General features: G+C 38.5%; 2 protein-coding genes across 8 annotated transcripts in view; both read left to right on the forward strand.

Annotated features, from left to right (window-relative positions):
* LOC122061541 (RNA-binding protein 1-like) overlaps positions 1-7101 on the forward strand; it is an 8347-nt gene extending 1246 nt beyond the window's left edge. The window contains exons 2-7 of one of the 6 annotated variants that reach the window (XM_042624836.1): positions 91-212; positions 315-636; positions 732-793; positions 873-954; positions 3969-4106; positions 4212-4596. In XM_042624836.1, coding sequence (XP_042480770.1) covers positions 91-212; positions 315-636; positions 732-793; positions 873-954; positions 3969-4072 — 692 coding nt within the window. In that variant the 3' untranslated portion in view covers positions 4073-4106; positions 4212-4596. Of the gene's footprint in view, positions 1-90; positions 213-314; positions 637-731; positions 794-872; positions 955-3968; positions 4107-4211; positions 4597-5601; positions 6000-6668 lie in introns of those variants that run through there. The other 5 variants (XM_042624835.1, XM_042624834.1, XM_042624838.1 and 2 more) reach the window with 5 other exon arrangements.
* An 8395-nt stretch (positions 7102-15496) lies between these two features.
* Positions 15497-20278, forward strand: part of LOC122060549 (oligopeptide transporter 7-like) — a 13635-nt gene continuing 8853 nt past the window's right edge. The window contains exons 1-3 of one of the 2 annotated variants that reach the window (XM_042623679.1): positions 15497-15728; positions 15822-16327; positions 16414-16511. In XM_042623679.1, the coding sequence (XP_042479613.1) occupies positions 15695-15728; positions 15822-16327; positions 16414-16511 (638 nt within the window). In that variant the 5' untranslated portion in view covers positions 15497-15694. Of the gene's footprint in view, positions 15729-15821; positions 16328-16413; positions 16512-20278 lie in introns of those variants that run through there. The other variant, XM_042623680.1, reaches the window with a different exon arrangement.

The following is a 20278-nucleotide window of genomic DNA, read 5'->3' on the forward strand; positions in this document are numbered from 1 at the left end:
CCCCCCCCCCCCCCGCCAAAAAAAATCTGAATCTGTGCATGAGTTTCTTAATTTTCCTGGTATGCTGAATTGCATCCATGGAACTTGCAGATGTCCCTGGCGGTCACGAATTTTCCAGTTATTTTCCTCGTGATGATGAAAGAGGTGGACCTCGTGTTAATAGAGATACTGAATCCATTAATGCATCCTATGATCGTTATCTGCGCCAAACGGTATGCAATGCTCACTAATCTTATACATTTTGTACTTCTGATTTGTCATTTTGTATCTGATGATATGTGAGGGGCTAACAGTTTCTGTGGAACAATTTTCAGCAAATGTCATCTTATGGTGGTGGGGAATCTGGTAGACCAATGAGTGCAGGAATGACTGGTCATCCTGTTGATGATCCACGCATGATGACAGTTGGGGGCATCGAGCCAGGCATGGCTGGAAAAGGCCGGAACATGGGGTTCGGTGGTGGAAGACCTGAAATGTCTCTCCCCCCGGTTGGGGGTATTGAACCAGGTCTAGCTGGAAAAAGCCGAAACATGGGGTTTGGTGGTGGAAGACCTGAAATGGCTCTCCCCCCAGATGCTTCAAACACTCTTTTCGTGGAGGGCTTGCCTGCAAACTGTACACGCAGGGAAGTTTCCCGTATCCTTCTTTAGGCAACCTAATCTTTCTCCTGTTTTTGCACTATATACCTCTTGTTTTGTCTTCTGTTGTTGTTCCTTTACTTGGATTTGCAGATATTTTTCGTCCTTTTGTGGGATTTAGAGAAGTGAGGCTTGTCAGCAAGGAATCGAGACATGTAAATTTATTGTTTTTCTGTGTTGAGCTATTATTCTGCAGTCTGTGGTATATCGCTCACATGCTTCTATTTTTTTCAGCCTGGAGGAGAACCACTTGTCCTCTGCTTTGTTGATTTTGCAACTCCAGCCCAAGCAGCGACTGCATTAGATGCCTTGCAAGGTGAACATGACATGCTATTCCTACTTCCTTCAATTTTTGGAAATATTAGCTCCATATATATCCACGTCTATTTTTCTGTTTATGCTTGATGTCTGTTGGTTGCAACATAGCAGAAACAGTTGTTATATTCTGATCATATCTGATACGGTAGCAAGTTTTGGTGCAATATTTGGCATGAGAAAATCTACTGTTCTTTTTAGTTTAATAGTAACTATGCTTTGTGAATCTTTTTGGCTCTCAACCCCATTGTATGACACTTAGTTCTTACTATTTTTTATTACTTGATGGTTGTTTCTCCTTTAGACTTAAGATGATGCGATGAAGTAGGGATTGCCACATTAGAAGGCCATAATGGTGAAACTACGATGGCAAATCTGAATATTTGGAATACATGGTAGTGCTGAGATCAATCCCAGTATAAGTGGGTTACTTCAGATTGTCTTTTCTTTAGTACTAGTGGGCGGCCAGTACAATTTTGCACATCGGGAGATCATCTGGCATGTCCACGATATAGTATAGAAGGTTTCAGAGGGAGGGTATTGTGCAATATTTCTATCCTTATTATGCAATTTTTTGTGAAGAGCTTGTTGCTTGCTTGCTTCTGACATTTTCTTCTTGAACATTGACTTCTTACATTCTTGATGTCTTCCACTTCACTCCCCCCACCCTTTTGACCGTGCCATTCTTGGCGTATGTGTTTACAACCCTATTCCATTCTATGTTAACCTGTGTCCGCTTAATGCAGGACCGAGGTTGGTGAGTTTCAAGTTGGGTTTTGTTTGCTTCATTATTAAACTGTTGAACCCCACCTTTTGGACCCAAACCAGCTCTTGCATGTGGAGTTTTCTGGTTTCCTTAACCAGGATTATGTGGTTGCTTAGGAAACTTTGGGGTCTGTTTGGTAACGTTCATTTGGAGTATTTCTGTGTTTTTTTGGTTCCCTTGGAACAGTATTAGAATAGAAACGTCTTTGGTATTGCTGGTTCAAAATTTCTATTCTTTTGTAATGAACCAGACATTTGAAACACAAATATTGAGAAACACAGGAACAAATTTAAACGTGTGTCTGGAATATTGAAAGGGGAAAAACTTTCCCATCTCTCGTCTCCCTCATCTCCCACCCCACCCCACCCCACCCCACGCTCTCCTCCTTCATCTTCCCCTTTCCAACTGACGTGCCTCACCCCACCCATGCCACACTCTGCATTTCTGCCCCATCCTTGCCCTCTGCAAACCCACCACCCTTTGATGAGCTACCTAAGAATCAACCCCTCTATACGGGTTCCTCACCAGAACTGGAATTCGAGATTTCTAACTGTAAAAGAATCTAGAGTTGCTCTTGTAGTCCTTCTGAACAAACTGACTCTCTCCAACGGTGGTATCCGTGACGTTCTTCTCGATTCGATTGTTAAAACCCTAAATGTCAGATTTGACACCGAAAGATTGGACTTTGGTTTTGTATTTGTGTTTCTCGATTCCTTGGTTTGGTTGAACTTGAAGAAGCTCAAGGAGGCTGGAGTGATGGATGGGGAGCTGGTTGTGTTGGAGAACTCTTTTGCCACTTTAGTTGTCATTTATGCGCTTTTGGATCACTCGTCTTCGGTTTTTCCATCTTCGGGCGACCTTTTTTACATATGCAAATCCCCTGCCCGCGTATTTTGCTAAAGACAAGTTTGTTGCTGCCAACGATATGAAGCTTTTACTTGTTGGATACAAGCTTGTAGGTCTGGTTGATTTTTATGCTATTTTAGAGATTACCGAGGTTCAAAAGAGTTCTGAGGTAGGTACGTTCACGCGAGATTGCTGGTTGAGCTGAATTCTATGGTGAAAGTTTGTGAAGGGATCTGAAGGTTGTGCGAAATTGGAGAGAGAAGAGAGAGGGGAGAGAGAAGTGCTTCCTTTTATCAAAGGCATCTTAACTTGTGGAAATACTTATATTGAACACACAAAAAAAATGACTCATAAGTACTTTGGAATATAATTGTTTTGGCTTATGAAATAGATCCTTAGTTTCCTAATTTAGTTATTATGTTACTTGTTATGAAAGGTTGGATGCCATTCCTATTTCCCAGCCAATTTTATTAGATTTTTATTACAGCATGCGTATGAAGGGGTTTGTATACCTGGCAGTTATAGATTCCTATATTTCAGGCTGAGATGCAACATATTAGAGTCCAGATTTGATTTTACCAAAAGAAGGTCCAGATTTGATTCAGTTTATTTTCCTTTTTTATGTCAGTCTATAGATAGATAGGAAGCTCCACCTTAGCTCACACAAGGAGGGAATTTCCTTTATTTGGTTTGTTATTTTCTTTTTAGATTTAGACTAATTAATTTAGAAGATAAATTATAATACAGTTGTAAAGCTTTACAACCCCCACAATTTGGTTATTGATAGAATTTGGGATTTTGTTCGAGTACAGATTGTACACTGTCTCCTCTCTTGCCCCCCCCCCCAACCACCCCATTGATTGGGGTTTTCTCTGTTCTGCCCATCCATGTGATATATCTAATAATTTTTGCGGATTCACTTTCTCCTACCCACCATAAGCAGATCTGTCGATTTGATCTGTGTCACCACTTCTCTTCAACTTTTTGTGTTACCACAACATGAACAACAAACTGTTGGAAAATGAGCCAAACCAGTAAGTGGGGGTAAAAGTGTACGACTGCTGTGAGGAAACCTAGGACCTTAATCCTGGTAATTGTGAGTTTACTAAAGGAGGCGGTAGGCTTGCTTTTACACTTCCGTCACCATTTTATCGGATTGCTAAAGTTATGATACAGGTGATCAGTTTAGCTGTAAGGGGCTTGGATGGGAAAACAGATTGTGAAGGCAGCACTTGCAATTCAGGTGTATTAGGACCTAGTGGTGCTTTGGCAAGTTTGGTGGCTTTTATGTGCAAGCTAATTCGATAATAACGAGTCCCGCATCATCTTGCATTTTGATGCGCCTTCTATTCCTTTCAAAGAGTCACTTGCGCAGGGTAAAACTGTCCAATTCAATTTTGCAGGTTATAAATTCGACGAGCATGACCGGGATTCAGCCAATTTAAGGCTACAATTTGCTCGTTATCCTGGTCCAAGGTCAGGTGGTGGGCCTCGTAGCAGACGTTGAGTAGTGCCGTATTCCAGGTGACAAACGCTACCTTGTATGCGCTCAGACCCTTTTTTTATTCGTCGACGTAGGATCTAATGAACGACTGCGCTACGGAATATAATCACACTGAAATCATTGAACGGGAAATTCTCTGTAGGATCCGCTCGAATCAGGGAAGTTTCGATTGTGAGGGGCGTTACAACTGCGTTACAGGATAACGGTTACTCAGAAGTTGTTGTATGTGCCCTTCTCTCTAGGAACCCTTGGGTCAGGAGGTTTCCAACTGAGGGACGATTGGTAGAGTTCTGCACATGGTTCCGTTTGGGCTAGGTTTCCGCAAACATACTGATAGCTGCATATTAGCCTTTTTACTTGCGCTACTATATATTTTTCTGAGTCTTTTTATAGTTTGAGACGGAATGGTATCTCTGCTGTTTTTATGTTATGAGATCAGAATTTCATGTCATGAGTTAAAATGGGGAAAAAGCTGGTTCAGCAAAAGGGGTACGAATCAATGTCATGTTTGGTATTGCTCTTTTCTATATTTTGGCTTTCATTGAAATTTTCCCCCTAATCATAAAAACCATTTTTTTTTTTCAAGCTTGATTTTGTTTTGCTTATTGACATGTCACTACTTGCATCAAGTGTTCTCTGTAAGGGATTAATTTTTAAGGCTTCTTTTGGTGTCCTAGTTTACATAGATAAGAGCATATTAGAATAGATTTACAAAAGATTCTTTTATTTGTCGCTGCTTTTTGCCGGATAAACAAACTCCTAGCTTTTCCAAAAAAAAAAAAAAAATCCTAGTTTTCAGGGATGTGAATTTCTTTGGTTTGAACAATTGCATATTTGCACTTCATCCTCTTTTACATATGAATCTTTAACCTGGTTGAAACATGCTAAACCACAATTAGTCAATCAATCCATTTTGCCGCTTTTATTGAACTTATCAGTGATCAAACTATATTTTACGTCAATTTTGCTTGAATGTTATATATATTATTTCCAATTGACTATTTGGTGCTATGGGTTTTATATGTTAATTGTTTTTTAAAATTTCTGTTGGGATGAATTTTGCTTATAATTGTTAGAATAGCAAAGGCCTATCAAGAGATGCAAGAACCTTTTTTTGAAGTCGATTATGATGTTATACATGTATGTTAACTCATCTCGGCTACTGTACGTGGAAATGGGGAGTTTCACAAAAATAAGGTAAATATAAATTTTAATCCCCCACCTTAAACTCCCCCAACCACCCCGTGGTGGAGGTGAGATTCTATCTCAAGTCCTCCCAACAACCAGCTGAGGCCTTTACCAACTCTACTAGCAAGCTCTTCTGGACATTGGCTTTGTTGTTGTGGACTGATCTTGGATGAGAGCATATTAGTTAGTCCTTTGTTTTAGTTGAAATTTATTCTAGGAGTAAAATCTCATCAGATTATAGGAATCCTCTTATTAAAAAAAAGTGTTGGTCATAAGATTCGTCCAATATTTAGAGTTTTGAACCTGGTTTCCCTCCACTAATTTATTGGTCTTCTAACTTCCAGAGCTTTGCTCCATTGAAAGGGGAGGAGGGGGTGTGGTGTGGGGATGGCTTTAAGCGAGTGCACTTGAAAATCTTGAGTACATTTTGCCGTCCACCGTCAGCCATGGGGCCCATATGTTATTTTGCAGAAACATGGCCGAGCGTATGGACGGGTTGAAATAGAAAAAAAACACTTCCATTAAATTCTAATAGGATGACACCAGAAGTAGGCCCATAATAGTTGGTTCATCTGATCATTTTTGTTTTTCTTTTAATGGGAGAGTTAATTTCTATGTAGGATTTAGCATAACATTTAAGTCTGTAATCAAGGTTTTCCTAATTATCGCATCTACCACTAAATGCTGAAGCAAGAGTAAAGTTATTGTTAGGCTTAATAAATAACTTAGGCCTGTGCAAAAATTGATTAGTAGTTAGTAGTAGATCAATTTTCTCTAGTTGAAGAATGATAGAACATCGAAGGTATTTCTGAAACTTGCCCCATACAGTGTTAAAAGAATCAGGATTGGAGATTGGATCAGCCAGTTTGATCCTGTTTCTGATTCATAATGATATGCTGATCCTTGTATGTGAACTAGGGTTGGGGCTTATTGGAACCCACTGTTGCAAAAATCAGAATTGGATTAATTGAATCAGTTGAGTCAATCTGGATTTAGCCATGAATGATCCTGATTCATGGATGTCCGGAGTGGCTGATTCTAGGGTTTTTGGGACTGAATCACTGTGTTTTCGGATTTTAGGACTTGATTCTTCGCTGATCCCTACCGATTTGGGGGTGATGTGGATCCTGATTCAAAGTTTGTGGTTCTTGTACCTGCCATATGACTAATGTAATCACCTCGACAGTAATTAGTGCTTCAACATGTAGCCAGATTAATTTTTTTTTTCTCTTTTGGCCTAGCCTATGTATGCATGGAATCTGTTAAATTATGAGAAAGTACTACCAATATGCCTCTCTAACATCTATGACTAATGTAGAATATTCTCCGTTGCTTCAATAAATAAGTTGACGAAGCTGTTAAATAGTCATATTATATTAGTCTACAAATGTTCCTTATTTACTTGAGTCAGAAGCTCCAAGGCTATAACAATAGGGTTTGAAGCCTCATGTAGAATCTTTCCGTTGGTGTTTTGGGGCTTCCTGTGACTCTGGCCGGCCAATTGCGGTGCCCTTTGGAATGCAAGGCAGTTTCAGAAGAATGATAAGTCATCAGAGATGTTTGAATGTATATTTGATTTGTCTAACTCAAAATTTTAATCCATTAGGTGGAATTTTGAATTATTTCAATATTCCACGATGTGGGATTAAAAAATGCATGGCATGTGTGGTCTCTCTTTTTACGATTACTGCATACAGATTAACTATTACATAGTTGGTTTGATGAACTCTATACCCTTTTAAAGTGTTCAATTTGAAGACTCAAGCTATTAAGTGCAGATGATCAATGGACATGTAATGTTTCCAGCTTGATTCTAAGAACCTTTGTAAGGGAGTTATTTTCAATCTCTTTGGATAATTCACACCGATTTCGAAAAATTAAGTGCAAATTCAAATTCCCAAATTTCCATGAGGAATCTCAAGATTCTGATCATATCCGAACGTGACTGTATCATACTCTAAAGTTTAACCAATTCCAAACCACAAAAATTATTCCAAATGAAAAGGTTTCTAGGTTAGAAAATATGACCCTTTTGTTTTATTGGTGTAAGCTGTAAATTAGAAAATATGACCTTGAGAGTAGGTAACTTGTCTCTAATTCTATCACAATTTCATGAGGGGTGATGAGATTGGGCGGGATATTAATGGGTCAGTCCTCGTTGTTTATTTATCTGTTTATTTTTATTAGTATTACTAGGGACAACTTATATTGTTCATGTGTATGTGAGCGTGCTCTTGCCCTAGATACAGTGGGTGTGAAATGATCACCGTGTCCTTAGGCAATGCCCAAGTGTGTGTTCTCATTGGTTGGGCTGTTGGCATAGGGGTCACATTCGTAGAGGGGACTTTCTTGTTTATTATTATTATGGAATAAAGAATGCTACCTAACAATTGGTGCAAAAAGATTCCGCTGTCATCGTTGAAGATGCTCGAGTGCCCCCTCTCATTGTTCGTGCTCGATGGTATGTACTTGCACTATTAGTTAGCGTTCAAAAAATGTCTCCAACCAAAAGGGTACATTGGTATCCTCTCTCTTAAAATGGCCTCTTTGCCCCTATTTGCGGAAGTGTTCTTGTCAGTCATTTTTTTTTTTTTTTTTCAATTCGAAGAAAGAAGACAGTAAGATTATAGACAATTTACAAAACAATGTTTCTGAGTCACCCATCTGGGCCTTGAGTTTAACGGCTTCTAACGTCCTAGGGTTACTTTGTACACACAAAATATTTCTCGAACAGTTTTTCGAGTACCAGTCTGTGATCAAAGGTGGTCCAAGGCCACCTCGAAAAATTACTACTATCCCATAAACCATTATATCAGCCACATTTGTTAAAATCCCATCCACCTTCCATCCTCGTTTCTCTCGAGTCTTTAATTTGATTAGCATTCCCATGGCCGTTGCATCAAAAGCCTCTTCTGTGAGAGCAAAGTCAACAAGGGAATATAAGTATCGCCTTTCTGAACAAAATGCTATAGCCCAACCAGAAATACCTGAAGATCTATTAGCCACAACTGTGACTAGAAGTACATGGTCTGCAAATACGGGCAGAGGGTGTGTCATAACAGTCCTAAGGTCATATTCCGATTCCTCAAACTTGGATGGTTGTGATGTATAATACTTATAATATTTTTCCATCCATATATTGACTTGTGAAAGCACGAAGCCTGGATTTGGGTGTTGCGATCACAACCAAATTCCTATGATTCCGCATAAAGTAACATGTAATAATAATACCATAAAAAAACAAACATACGATAATTCTTTAAGATCAAAGTTACACGAGTTAAAAACATAGATTATTATGGAAAGAACTGAAGAAAAAGGAAGATTACTTAAACGTAAGCCCACCGGACTGGCAACCCAAATCTGTTGTGAGAGTTCACAAGCAAAGAAAATACGGAAAGGGTTTTCCTGCTCAACATGATATAGACCACATTTAGTATCTATATCAATCCATTTTCGCAGGGAGCACTTTGATGGGAAACCATCCATGGTCATTATTAAAAAAAAATCTTAAATTTTGGATGGATTTGGAGGTTCCAAAAGAAACGCCACCATTGAGAGCATGGAGATGAGCATATACACCTGTTATAGCAGCCATTGTGGTTAGATTGGAAGGATATTTAGCAGCCAGTTTGGTTGTGAGACACCCTCTTTTGTATAGATGACAAATCCATTTATCATTTTCATTTGAAATCAGGATAGACACAATTCTATTGGAAACATGAGCAGGTAAAACAGAGTAAGAAATTAGAATTCCAATAACCATTGATGATAAAATTATTAACCATGCACAACAAAGGATCACAAGTTGAACGAGCAAATTCATGAATGAAACTTACATTAGAGCTATAAATCTAGGATCATACCAAAAGTAAGTGGAATCCCCATTTCCAATTTTTCTGAAGATCATATGTTTCAGGGTAGGAAGCATACTTACAATTGCATTCCCACTTATGGATTTCAGAGTGCGAGGGTCAAAAACAGAACGACTGTGAAAATATTTATCCTTCAACACCACTGACCACATGGATTAGTCAGCATCTGCCACCCCAGCTTGAGGAGGAGAGCCTTGTTTTGGGTTGAAGCATCCCTTATGCCAAGACCACCATTTGACTTTGGGCAACAAATTCGATGCCATCCAATTAGATGAGCCTAACGTTGAGTGTCAGAATCTCCATTCTAGAACTGAAGAGCGATAGAATCAAGTTTCCTGCATATAGTCTTAGGGATAGTAAAACAGGACATTAGGTAAGAAGGCATAGACGCAAGAACTGATTGAATGAGAACCTGTCGGCCAACATAAGATAGAGATTGAGCTTTCCATGTGGCAAGTTTGCGCTTTACACGTTGGATTAAAGACGAAAAGTTTTGAATTTTGGACCGAGAGTGAAAAGATTAGTTCCAAGGTAAGAAGCCTCATAAGACATTTCAGAGATACCTAAGATGTTTTGCAAAGACAATCTCTTTGCAAAAGGAATATTAGAACTAAATGTTAAGCCACTCTTATTAAGATTTATTTCAAGATCAGAAAGATCGGAAAACAAATCAATAATGCATTTAACAGTAGAAAGATCCTCAGGGGTAGCTCGACAGAAAATAAAAGTATCATCAGCAAAAAACAAATGTGAAATTTCTGGTGCATACCGACAAAATTTAATTCCTTTAAAGAGATTTAACTCCCTAAACACAGCTAACAAACGAGAAAGACCCTCCATGGCAACAATAAACAAAAAAAGGACTAAGAGGACAACCCTGCCAAAGACCCCAAAGGCTAGAGAAAAAATTAAAGGCAGACCCATTAAATTTAATTGAAAAGGAAGGGGTCAAAATTAGAGCTCTGATCAGAGCAATCCACTGCTCACTGAAACCCAAAACTGAAGAAGAGCAAACAAGAAATTCCATTCCAATCTATCATATGCTTTAGCCATATCTAATTTAATTGCCACAAATCCAGACTTACATTTTTTCCTCTTAAGAGAGTGGAAAATCTCCTGTGCCAAAATTACATTATCCGTAATTTCTTGCACTGGAACAAAAGCAGCCTGACAAGGGGATACGAATTCTGAAAGATATGGCCTAAGATGAGTAGCAATTAGTTTCGCCAATAGTTTGTAAGTGACATTGCACAAACTAATTGGCCTAAAATCAGACACCAAAGATGTCGATTCTTTCTTGGGAATAAGAGACACAAGAGTTATGTTTAGTACTAGCAGGGAGAATGCCCAAAGTGAAAAAGAGGTGAACAAAAGAATCCACATCAGTAGCAATAAAATCCCAAAATTTCTAAAGGAACAGTGCTTGAAAACCATCCGGTCCAGGGGATTTCAAGGGCCCTAAAAAAAAAGAGAACATAATGAATTTCTTCAGAAGTGGGAAGAGAGATCAGAGCATTATTGTCAATATTCAAAGAGGCTGGAAACAGACATTCAATAAAGGATGGATCAAACGGGTTGGAAGAAGTGAAAATACCTTTTAAGTGTTCAGCGAACTCATTAGCAATCAAAGCAGGGTTATCAAGTCTGGTTCCATCAGATGAGATGATGGATGAAATTCTTCTTTTATGTTGATTGATCTTAGCTGCAGTATGGAAAAATCTAGTATTTCGATCGCCTTCCAAGAAAAAAGATTGACCAGATTTCTGGAGCCAAAAGGCCTCTTCAGCCTCCAGAATCCATTCAAATTGGAATAAAGAAGATTGCAAATCAGAGGTGAAAACTCCATCAACATATGCTCCCTTTTGTTACTTGTTTGGAGATTACTCTCCTTTATTATTATTTTTTTAGGGAGAGGGTTGAGCATGTCAACAACATTCTGTAAGCTAATGGTATGTATCCATAACAATGTTGGACAAAGCGAAGCGGGGTCTTTTCCAAAGGGGGAGGGGAGAGGGTAAAACAAGTTGGGGACCTTGCCTGGGACTCTACTGACATAAATAGCCTTTTTCTTATTTATTATTAGGGAAAAAGATTCCTATGACGATGGTATGGAGATAATTTTCAATGACCTTTTAATAATTAACACTTCTTTTGACATCTCTCTTTTCCCTAGTGGACCCGTTACTGGCGAAATCATTTCTCGCATATTCATTGATATGGCATGGGACGTTTCTCCATCAATAACGTGGGAAACACTTATGTCTTTTCCAAATGCGGAGAGAGAGGATGCTACTAGCTAGGGATACCTTGCCTTTTTTTCTTTTAATTCATTGTTAGGGAAAAAGATTCCTATGCCGATAGTGTGGAGGTTATTTCCCACAACTAATCTATAATTAATAGTCTCTTCTTGACATTTTCGCTCTTCTTCCTTATGGATCTGTTAGTGAGGAAATCAACTCTTGCATTTTCATTGATGTAGTGTGGTATATTTATCCATCAATATTGTGGGAGATTTTTTTTTTTAATTAGGAGGAGGGTCTTATGAGCAAGCATCATAGAGGATCGCATCAATGAATAATCAAGTGTGACAAAATGTTATCTTAAAGTAAATTCATTTCATATGAAGAAGAGAGAGAGACACAAAATGGGTTAACATACCCTATACAAAAGGTGATTCGAGGAAAATGATGCCATGGATGAAGTGGTACCCGTAGTTCTAGTAATCAGATCAGGTGAATTGAAGGATTGGTATTGATACCTGCAGCTGCAGAGGCCAATGCAAGGCCGATATGTATGAAGGTTAAAAATGTAAATAAAAATATATTGTTATTGAAAACTAGGAGAAAATCCGTCCGATCCAGAATTCCAGATCGATATCATAACTTAGCCGATACCATATCCACGTGGTACGTTGCTTTGGTTTGGGCCAATGTGGGAAGAGAAGCATTTAAGTGAGAGGCATAGAATCATTTATGGAGTGAGAGACAGAACAAGTCATTGTAACGTGTTAGGAATTTAAGATGAATACTATGGTTTCGTCTCATTACACCAAAAATTAAAAACATCTTCATCATCGTGTCAGCAGATGGGGCCAAGTGTCCCGCTCTATCAGATCAGAGTGCAGGAGCGTCATTATAAAATGGTCCCTATTGCACCAAATCGTGTCCCATCCACTGCAATTAAATGATAAAATATGGAGTTTTAACAAATTTTATGGCCGTTGGGGAAGATGAAGTTTCTACGAAATACACAAAAATAGTGAAAGAAGCTTTTTTTTTTTTGATGAAAAATAAAATTAACAAAAGGATCTGGGAAAGAAACACCTGCCAGATCCGTCAAAAAACAAGAGAAGAAATACAAAGAGGGGGAAAAAGATCCCACGAAAGGTTATGCTGCCAATAAGCTCTATCTGAGGCAAGTTGATCAGTCACGAAATTGCCTTCACGTAGAACATGCAAGAACTAAAGGTGATGGATCGTTGATCCCATCGCATTACAATCTGAAATGATGTAGTCGATCTGCCACAGTATTGAGGAACAGTTATCGTTGAGAATGTTTACAATCATAAGATTATTGCTCTCAATCCAGACATTAGTCCATCAATATTGAATAACAAACTGCAACGCCCTCCGAATGGCCGATGCTTCAGCAACACAAGCGTATGTCACACCAATACAAACCGAGAAACAATGTAAAAAGGATCCATTAGAATCACAAATAATGCCACCAATACCTGCCGATCCCAGAGTTCCTCTTGCTGACCCATCAGCATTGATCTTTAATACCCCCTCTTCCGGAGGATGCCATCTGATATAAGTAAAGCGAGAACTTCTGTCACGCAACGCTGTGTTTTGCCACTTGCAAGCCACTTAGGTTTGTTGGTCCACAAGTTTTTTTTTTTTTTAGTAGGGTCCACAAAATTCTTACCCCATCCAACTTTTTGGAGGTGGTGATTAATGGATGGAGAGTTAAACATAAAAGGAAAGGGTTGATAGGATGTTAAAGTACAGTTTTGCACCAATTGGAGGGGAGGGGAGGGTGACAAACAATCCAATAGGAAGAGAAAGGGTATGCTTTTTTTTTTTTTCCAAACAAAATATACAAAAAAAAAAAAAAAAAAGGTGCATTTTGTTTCAACCAAAGTGAATTGAAAAGTTTTACTTTCTCAAGATTTCTGACTCTTGAATAATCCATAATACTTCTAGTTCTATTGTAATGAAAGATTTCTTTTTATGTGAAAAAATGCCCATATCAATAATTATGAACTTACATATGGATGATTCCTCAATATTTTGTTTATTCACAACAAAATATTTTCTTTTTGTGCGTCAGACAAGATTGTACCTTCAATGAAAGAAGCATTGTATTATTACATTAAAATGAAAAAAAAAAAATAGTAAGGTTAAAATTTCTTTTTCACTAATTTTGATTGTAATAAAATTTTTTGGGGGAAGAAAAAAAACTTGATAACCTCTTCCTCAAGTTTGAATAATCGAAGACATGGTTTGAGTACTTGGAGAGGGTTGGGCATGCCGCCAGCTTTTTGTAGGTGGTGACATACAACAATCACATAGCTAGACATAGGAGGGCAAGGAGGTCTCTTCTTCAGGGAGGAGAAGAGAGAATGACACATGTTGGGCGCCCTGATGGCGTAGCCAATCTTTTTCGTTGAATAATTGTAGACAAAATTATATAGACCAAGTTTTCCTTCACTTATGGTAAAGAGAATCCATCAATCACAGGATCAATGTTTCAAGAATCAAGATTGGATTGGCCAATTCTTGATCACCATATCCTTGCAAGGAAAAACCCTAAAGGGCATTAAAACATTGATTCTAGGAGCAATTTGATTTTATCAAGGCCAATGTAGATCACAATTCGGCGTTTTTAAACCCTGCATGGGCTTGACCTTCTCATTCGACTAATGAAGGATAATTCTATAGAAACAGAACCCTAAAACGATGAAGAAAAGAATAAATCGCAAACAAACAATGACATAATGCACAGAGATTAACATGGTTTGGCAAGATTTCCTACATTCACAGTGAGATGAGATCTTGCTTCGCAATTAATGAAGAAAAGAGTTATAATTGATCTTCCCCACACCTTTCTCAAATTATTTAGAGGGAAAGAAACCTCACTACAAATATAAAACAAAATTTTATGCAAGTAATTTATCGAAATAGCCGTATAACCCTAAATATTTCTCAAGGGCGTCGCATGGACCAGATAGTTTGTCAAGGCCTCACTCTTAATGATGATAATGCACAAGGTGCATCAATTTATCTTGGCCTCTAGGCCTTCAACTCCTTAATGACTTTTCAGAATCAAATCACTTGTGCAAGCAATGGATACAAGACATCATACATCAACTATTTCAACCTTCATTAATAAACGGCGAGAGTGAACAATGAGACTCATAATATTGTACGAATCCAAACATAACGTCAAACCACCATGGATGATGGAATTCGCCCTTCAACTCTCTACAACATTGAGTGGAAAACTTTTGCCAATTGGTAGTGTGTAGCAAAGAGGAATTGAATCATAATTTTTTTTTATCACAAAAAAGAAATTGATTAAGATGGGAGGAGTGAATATACATCATTATAGGAGTGAGAATTATAAAGAGATGTTCTCTTAGTGAGAACCCAAAAAGCTAAGTGTTTTAGGAGCATCACCACATGATTAGTTGCTTTAAAACAAAAACTGAGTTTAGACAAAAAAGTATCAACATCCAAAAAATAGGAATGTCTCTATGCGGCCAATTGTAGTTTCTATGATCAGTCTCAAAAAATTGGAGATCAACAGAATTAGTCCATATCTCCCCATGGCTCCATCCCGCTTTCATTGCATGCTTCACTCCTTTGAGCAGCCCTCTAATATGTGCTTTAATGTTATTCCTCAGTCTATGTCATCATATAATCAGCACTAAATAAAACTATATTATTTTAATCAATTAAGTAATAATTAAATCGTAATTCAAATGTACTTAAATGGTATCATGAAAAGGTAGCCAGGTTTTTACCCAAAAAAACCAGGACTGTGGATCAGGTTCCCGTACATTCTCCTACGATCTAACCCATACAGATGAAATCCACCTCAGAGTTTGTCTTTAAATGAATTCTATCTGTGTGAATCAGACCTTATCCTAGCACGAGGAGCTGATCTGCTCTCAAAAACAAGGAAATGTGGCCACGAATCCTATCAGCGGGAGCAACAGGAGAGACCCTTTTTAATGTTTTTGAAGTGTGACTGTTTGAGGTTGAAAACATTTGATTACTGGGTTGGGTGTCAGTGTCACTCAAGTGCCCCAACCTCCGGTCCACCATTGCCTTTTTAACCATGAAAGTGAGATGGGACGGAAACTGAAGGCAAGAGAGAGGTAGATGGGAATTCCAGTGGTCTTGGAACGTGGCTCTGTGTCTCTCTCTATATCCCCTATGAAGAAATGGACAAACAGATAAAACACTATAGATACCATATATTCTGCAACTCTATTTTACGATCTTCACTGCTCGCAGAATCTGAGAGCAGAAACATCATCAGAACTTAGTCTTCCATGGAATTTCAAGACGACATCACCTCCCCTCTAGGTGGGTTTTCCTCCATCCTCTCTCTCTCTCTGTAATCTGTATGTGTTTTAGGCATGTATGTCAAAAACTGAAATATCTTTTGAGTTTGTGCAGTGGGAGAAGATGAGAAAGAAGATTACAACCGTCCCTCTACTTCTTCTTCTTCTCCGGCAATCGAGTCGCCGGAGTTGGAAAATTCGCCTGTCCCGCAGGTAGCCCTGACAGTACCTACGACAGATGACCCAACTCTCCCGGTACTAACCTTCCGAATGTGGGTTTTGGGGACACTGTCATGTGTGGTCTTGTCGTTCTTAAACCAGTTCTTCTGGTACAGAACAGAGCCTCTTACCATCACAGCCATATCAGCTCAGATTGCAGTGGTTCCCCTGGGACATCTAATGGCTTCCACGATTACAGACCGAGTCTTCTTCAAGGATACTCGCTGGGAATTCACTCTAAACCCAGGTCCATTCAATGTCAAAGAACATGTTCTCATTACCATCTTTGCTAATTCAGGTGCTGGAACTGTATATGCCATTCACATCGTTACTGCTGTGAAGGTATTCTACAAGGAGAAGTTCACCTTCCTGGTTTCCATAATTGTCGTCATAACTACACAGGTAATTACAGCTTCAAGCTTATTAGTTGGTTAATAAGGGATTAATGGAAGTGGGTATGGATTGAAATTTTGAATGGACGATGATAGGTGTTGGGTTTTGGTTGGGCTGGAATATTCCGACGATACCTGGTGGAACCGGCATCTATGTGGTGGCCGGCGAATTTAGTTCAGGTCTCCTTATTCAGGTAATTTGGTTTCTTCCTCTGTTTATTTACTGTGAACTGTCCTGTACTCTGTAATTAAAGCTAGCTAGTGATGATTATTCCGGCAAGATTTGGTGGCTTAAGAGTGTCGCCGGTGATCTTTGGCCGTTGAAAATCAGTTGGGAAAGAGGATTGTTATGCAACATTGGTTAGTTATAAAGTTAGTTATCAAATGGTGGGAAATGGAAGGGTGGAAGGGTGGTTATCTTCCATTTCTGAAAGTCCAAATAATGAGTCGACCGAGTGACTCCTGATTTGGTTGATGGCGAGTCGCGAGCTACCATTCTATCTACCAATCAATAAGACAGAGACAGAGACAGAGGCATCAGTGCCTTGTGGATTTGTAATCTTGGATAAATTTTGTCAAATAGAAACTCTGTATGGGTGAAGAGGGAAGAGGAATAAAGACACAAAAACCAAGAAATTCCTTATAAAACAAAATCTAGGGGACACTTTTCCTCTACAAGGTGAAGTTCACCACTTCATCCTTAGGTTCACTAACCTCTATAGGATTTTAGTACCTTTCCCAAAAAATGTCTGGATCCTCTCTAACCCTCAAGCTCCTTTCGTGCGCATCCGATGGCTAGGACGGACTTGAGATGCATGCAAGTTCTCCCAACTGTTGCATGTGCAATAGAGGGTTTGGCGAGGATCCTTATCATTCCCGAAAACCCCTCATGGAAAACCAAGTTAGCTCAAAATGATTGTATAAGATATGATTATTTTTCACATTAATTTTACTTTGCCAACATTTTTTTTTACTGGTACCTACTTTATGGAGCCCAAGGAAAGTGAGGACCATCTAGAATGGGCTTCATAGCACTATTCTTTGCAAACTACACTAGGTAGTTGTCCTCTCCTTTGCCAACCTATTGATGTAATTTTATGAAATTTGTTTAGAAAGCCAACCTTGTTCAATGCTTGTTCAAGAAATAAAAAAACCTTGAGTACTCAATGGGAGGAGGTAATCAAAGGTTCAAGGTATTGGTATTATATCAGCCGAGTATCATAGCAATGATATTGGTACATGGAAGGGTAAAATGGTCCAAAAAATCAAGGTACTAGTATTTTAAGGGCCAAAACAGTCCGACCTGACTTGATATGGTCTGATATTAATTAAGATCAAGACCGATATAGATACTAATACTGATACCTAGGGATCATTTATCGACATAACCATGGTGATTAGCTAGCTTTTGAGAGGTATTTTGGACACGAGTTTAAGGGTAATTCAAACATTCTTAAGTAAGAGGAGCAAGCTTTACTTAAAAAAATAAAAAAATAAAAATCTCTATGCAAGCTATTATAAAAGGTAAACCACACCCTCTTACATTGTTTTTCTCTACCTAAAATAATTTAATATATCAATTAATGTGAGAAGGCATGGTATACGATATAGCTCAGATAACCTTTTCTTATTATATAAATGGAAAAAGGTCCTGAGCTACTGGGCAGGGTATGCAAACGTCCGATGTGTCTATCTCTCTCCTTCTCACATGAAATGACCTTGTTGCCCTTCTATGTAAGATGATGCTGTTTTGTTATACCTCATTTGCTCCCTTATGCCGCTTTCTAAGAAAACCCTCTCTCAATATATTAATAAATTTTGAATATAAAAAAACTGTAGAATGGGAGGTGGGGAAATAAATAAGAAAACTGAAATTATTACTAGGGTCTAAATCATATTACCATCACAAATATTACGGAAAACACAACATTTGTGAACCTATTGAGAGAATAAAAATATTTACCAAAATAAATTGAGAAAATAAACCTAAATTATCAAATACCCTATTAATTTGGAGGATTAAAGAAAAAGTTCATTTAAAATATTTGTCATGGTAAGCTTGTGAGTAGTCCACCATTTTGATCCGTGTGGACATCGGTTTTAGACAACTGAACATTAGATTAGTTGTGCACCTTACATACTAGGCACGTGCCAGACTTCTTATATTTATATTTAATCAAATATTTATTCATGTATGTGTATGCATCCTTGCATTTTTGTGTTTGTCCATGAACCTTTAAAATTTCATCTAACATATGATAAAATTTATGACATTCTAATGAGGTTAGCCTCACATTATTGTAATACCTATGGTTGGGAGTTTTACTGATAAAGCCTGGTGTCTTGGGAGATCGGATCAGGTCCACGTACGAGAACAATCTCATACGTCTCTAGTCCATGGATTTAGAATTCACTTTCTCTCTCTTCATTTAATAGATTCTAAATCTATGGATCAACAACGTACGAGATTGTTCTTGTACGCATGCGAAACACACCAACATACCTTAATAAGGTGTAGCGCCAGTGCATCAAGAATTATGCACCTAACCAATCAAATCCTACGCGCAAGCATCTATCTCGTCCATGTCAGCAAAAAATCTCAGCAGCCTTTGGATGGGCATCAAGCCTATGTGGTCGAATCTTGACCATCCATTTCACTTCCCTTTTTTCCTCTTTATTACAATCAAGCCCCTGCCTCCATATATTTCAGTGCTTAAAGACTCCTTGCAATTCAGACCTTCAAAATCTTGAAATTACACAAAAACCCTTCAAATTTCAAAAATAAATTTCGAAAAATCCACCCAACACCGAGAGCAACTGATGGATTTTCGGTTTGAATTTTCGAACCGACTTTACGGAAACACTTATAACTTTTTCATACGATATCCGATCGAGATGAAACGCAGTGCGTTGGAATCGTAACTAGATTCTCTACGACTTTTCAGAAGACTCAATCATCTGAATCATCCATGTAAAAGGACAAAAATGATCCTAGACCTTTCCAATGACGTATCTTTCTCATACGGAATCGGAACGCGATGAAATCAGAACCGTTGGAAAGATTGTATTTTTGTCGTATTGTTACATGGAGAACACTTCCTTTAAAAAATTCATCTTCAATGCCGAATTGTCCTCGACTGCCACAAATGCCGTAACTTCTTCATATGGTATCGGAATGCGAAAAAATCAGATGCACTGGACTACATAAATTACAATCTATATTTTTTATGAAGAAACAATCTTCCAAAAATATCATTTTCATTGCTTAAAATGCCCTCGATCGTAAATAGGCAAATTTTACCAGTTTTGACCCAGAAACCCGCACCACCTATTAATGATGTATTAAACCACTCCATGCATACCAAGCTGCTCTGTTATCTCATTGATGACACTGGACACTACCATGTCATCATTTTCATCCATGTCACCCAAACTGGTCACGTGGCCGAGTTGCCAACAAGGACAATCATAAAACAACAATCTCCCCCTTTGGAGTTGTTGGCAACCACCTCATCACTAATACACTCTAAAGCTCCGATGAGTAACTCTCTCCCCCTTTGACAACAAGTACAAAGGGTGAAACCAATGGACTCCCCCTGAGTCCAATATAGGGGTAGCAACATCAAGCAACTTGCTCCCCCTCTCCCAATGCTACTAGTGCTTTGGAAGAACCACCACTCCCATCTTCTATTTGAGGAACTCAAACTGATCTTTGGGAAGCGGTTTAGTGAAGATATCAGCCACCTGCTCTGCTGTGGGAACAAACTCCATCCTTACTTTACCTTCCATCACCTTGTCTCTTAAGAAATGATACCAGATAGTAATGTGCTTCGTTCTAGAATGCATCACCGGGTTCTTAGAGATATTGATAGCACTAGTATTGTCACAATATAGTGGCACTGCCTGCTCAACCTCCACACTCAAATCCTTCAACATCTGCTTCATCCACAACACTTGTGTA

Source organism: Macadamia integrifolia, chromosome 14 (assembly GCF_013358625.1).
Source record: "Macadamia integrifolia cultivar HAES 741 chromosome 14, SCU_Mint_v3, whole genome shotgun sequence".
Lineage (NCBI taxonomy): Eukaryota > Viridiplantae > Streptophyta > Magnoliopsida > Proteales > Proteaceae > Macadamia > Macadamia integrifolia.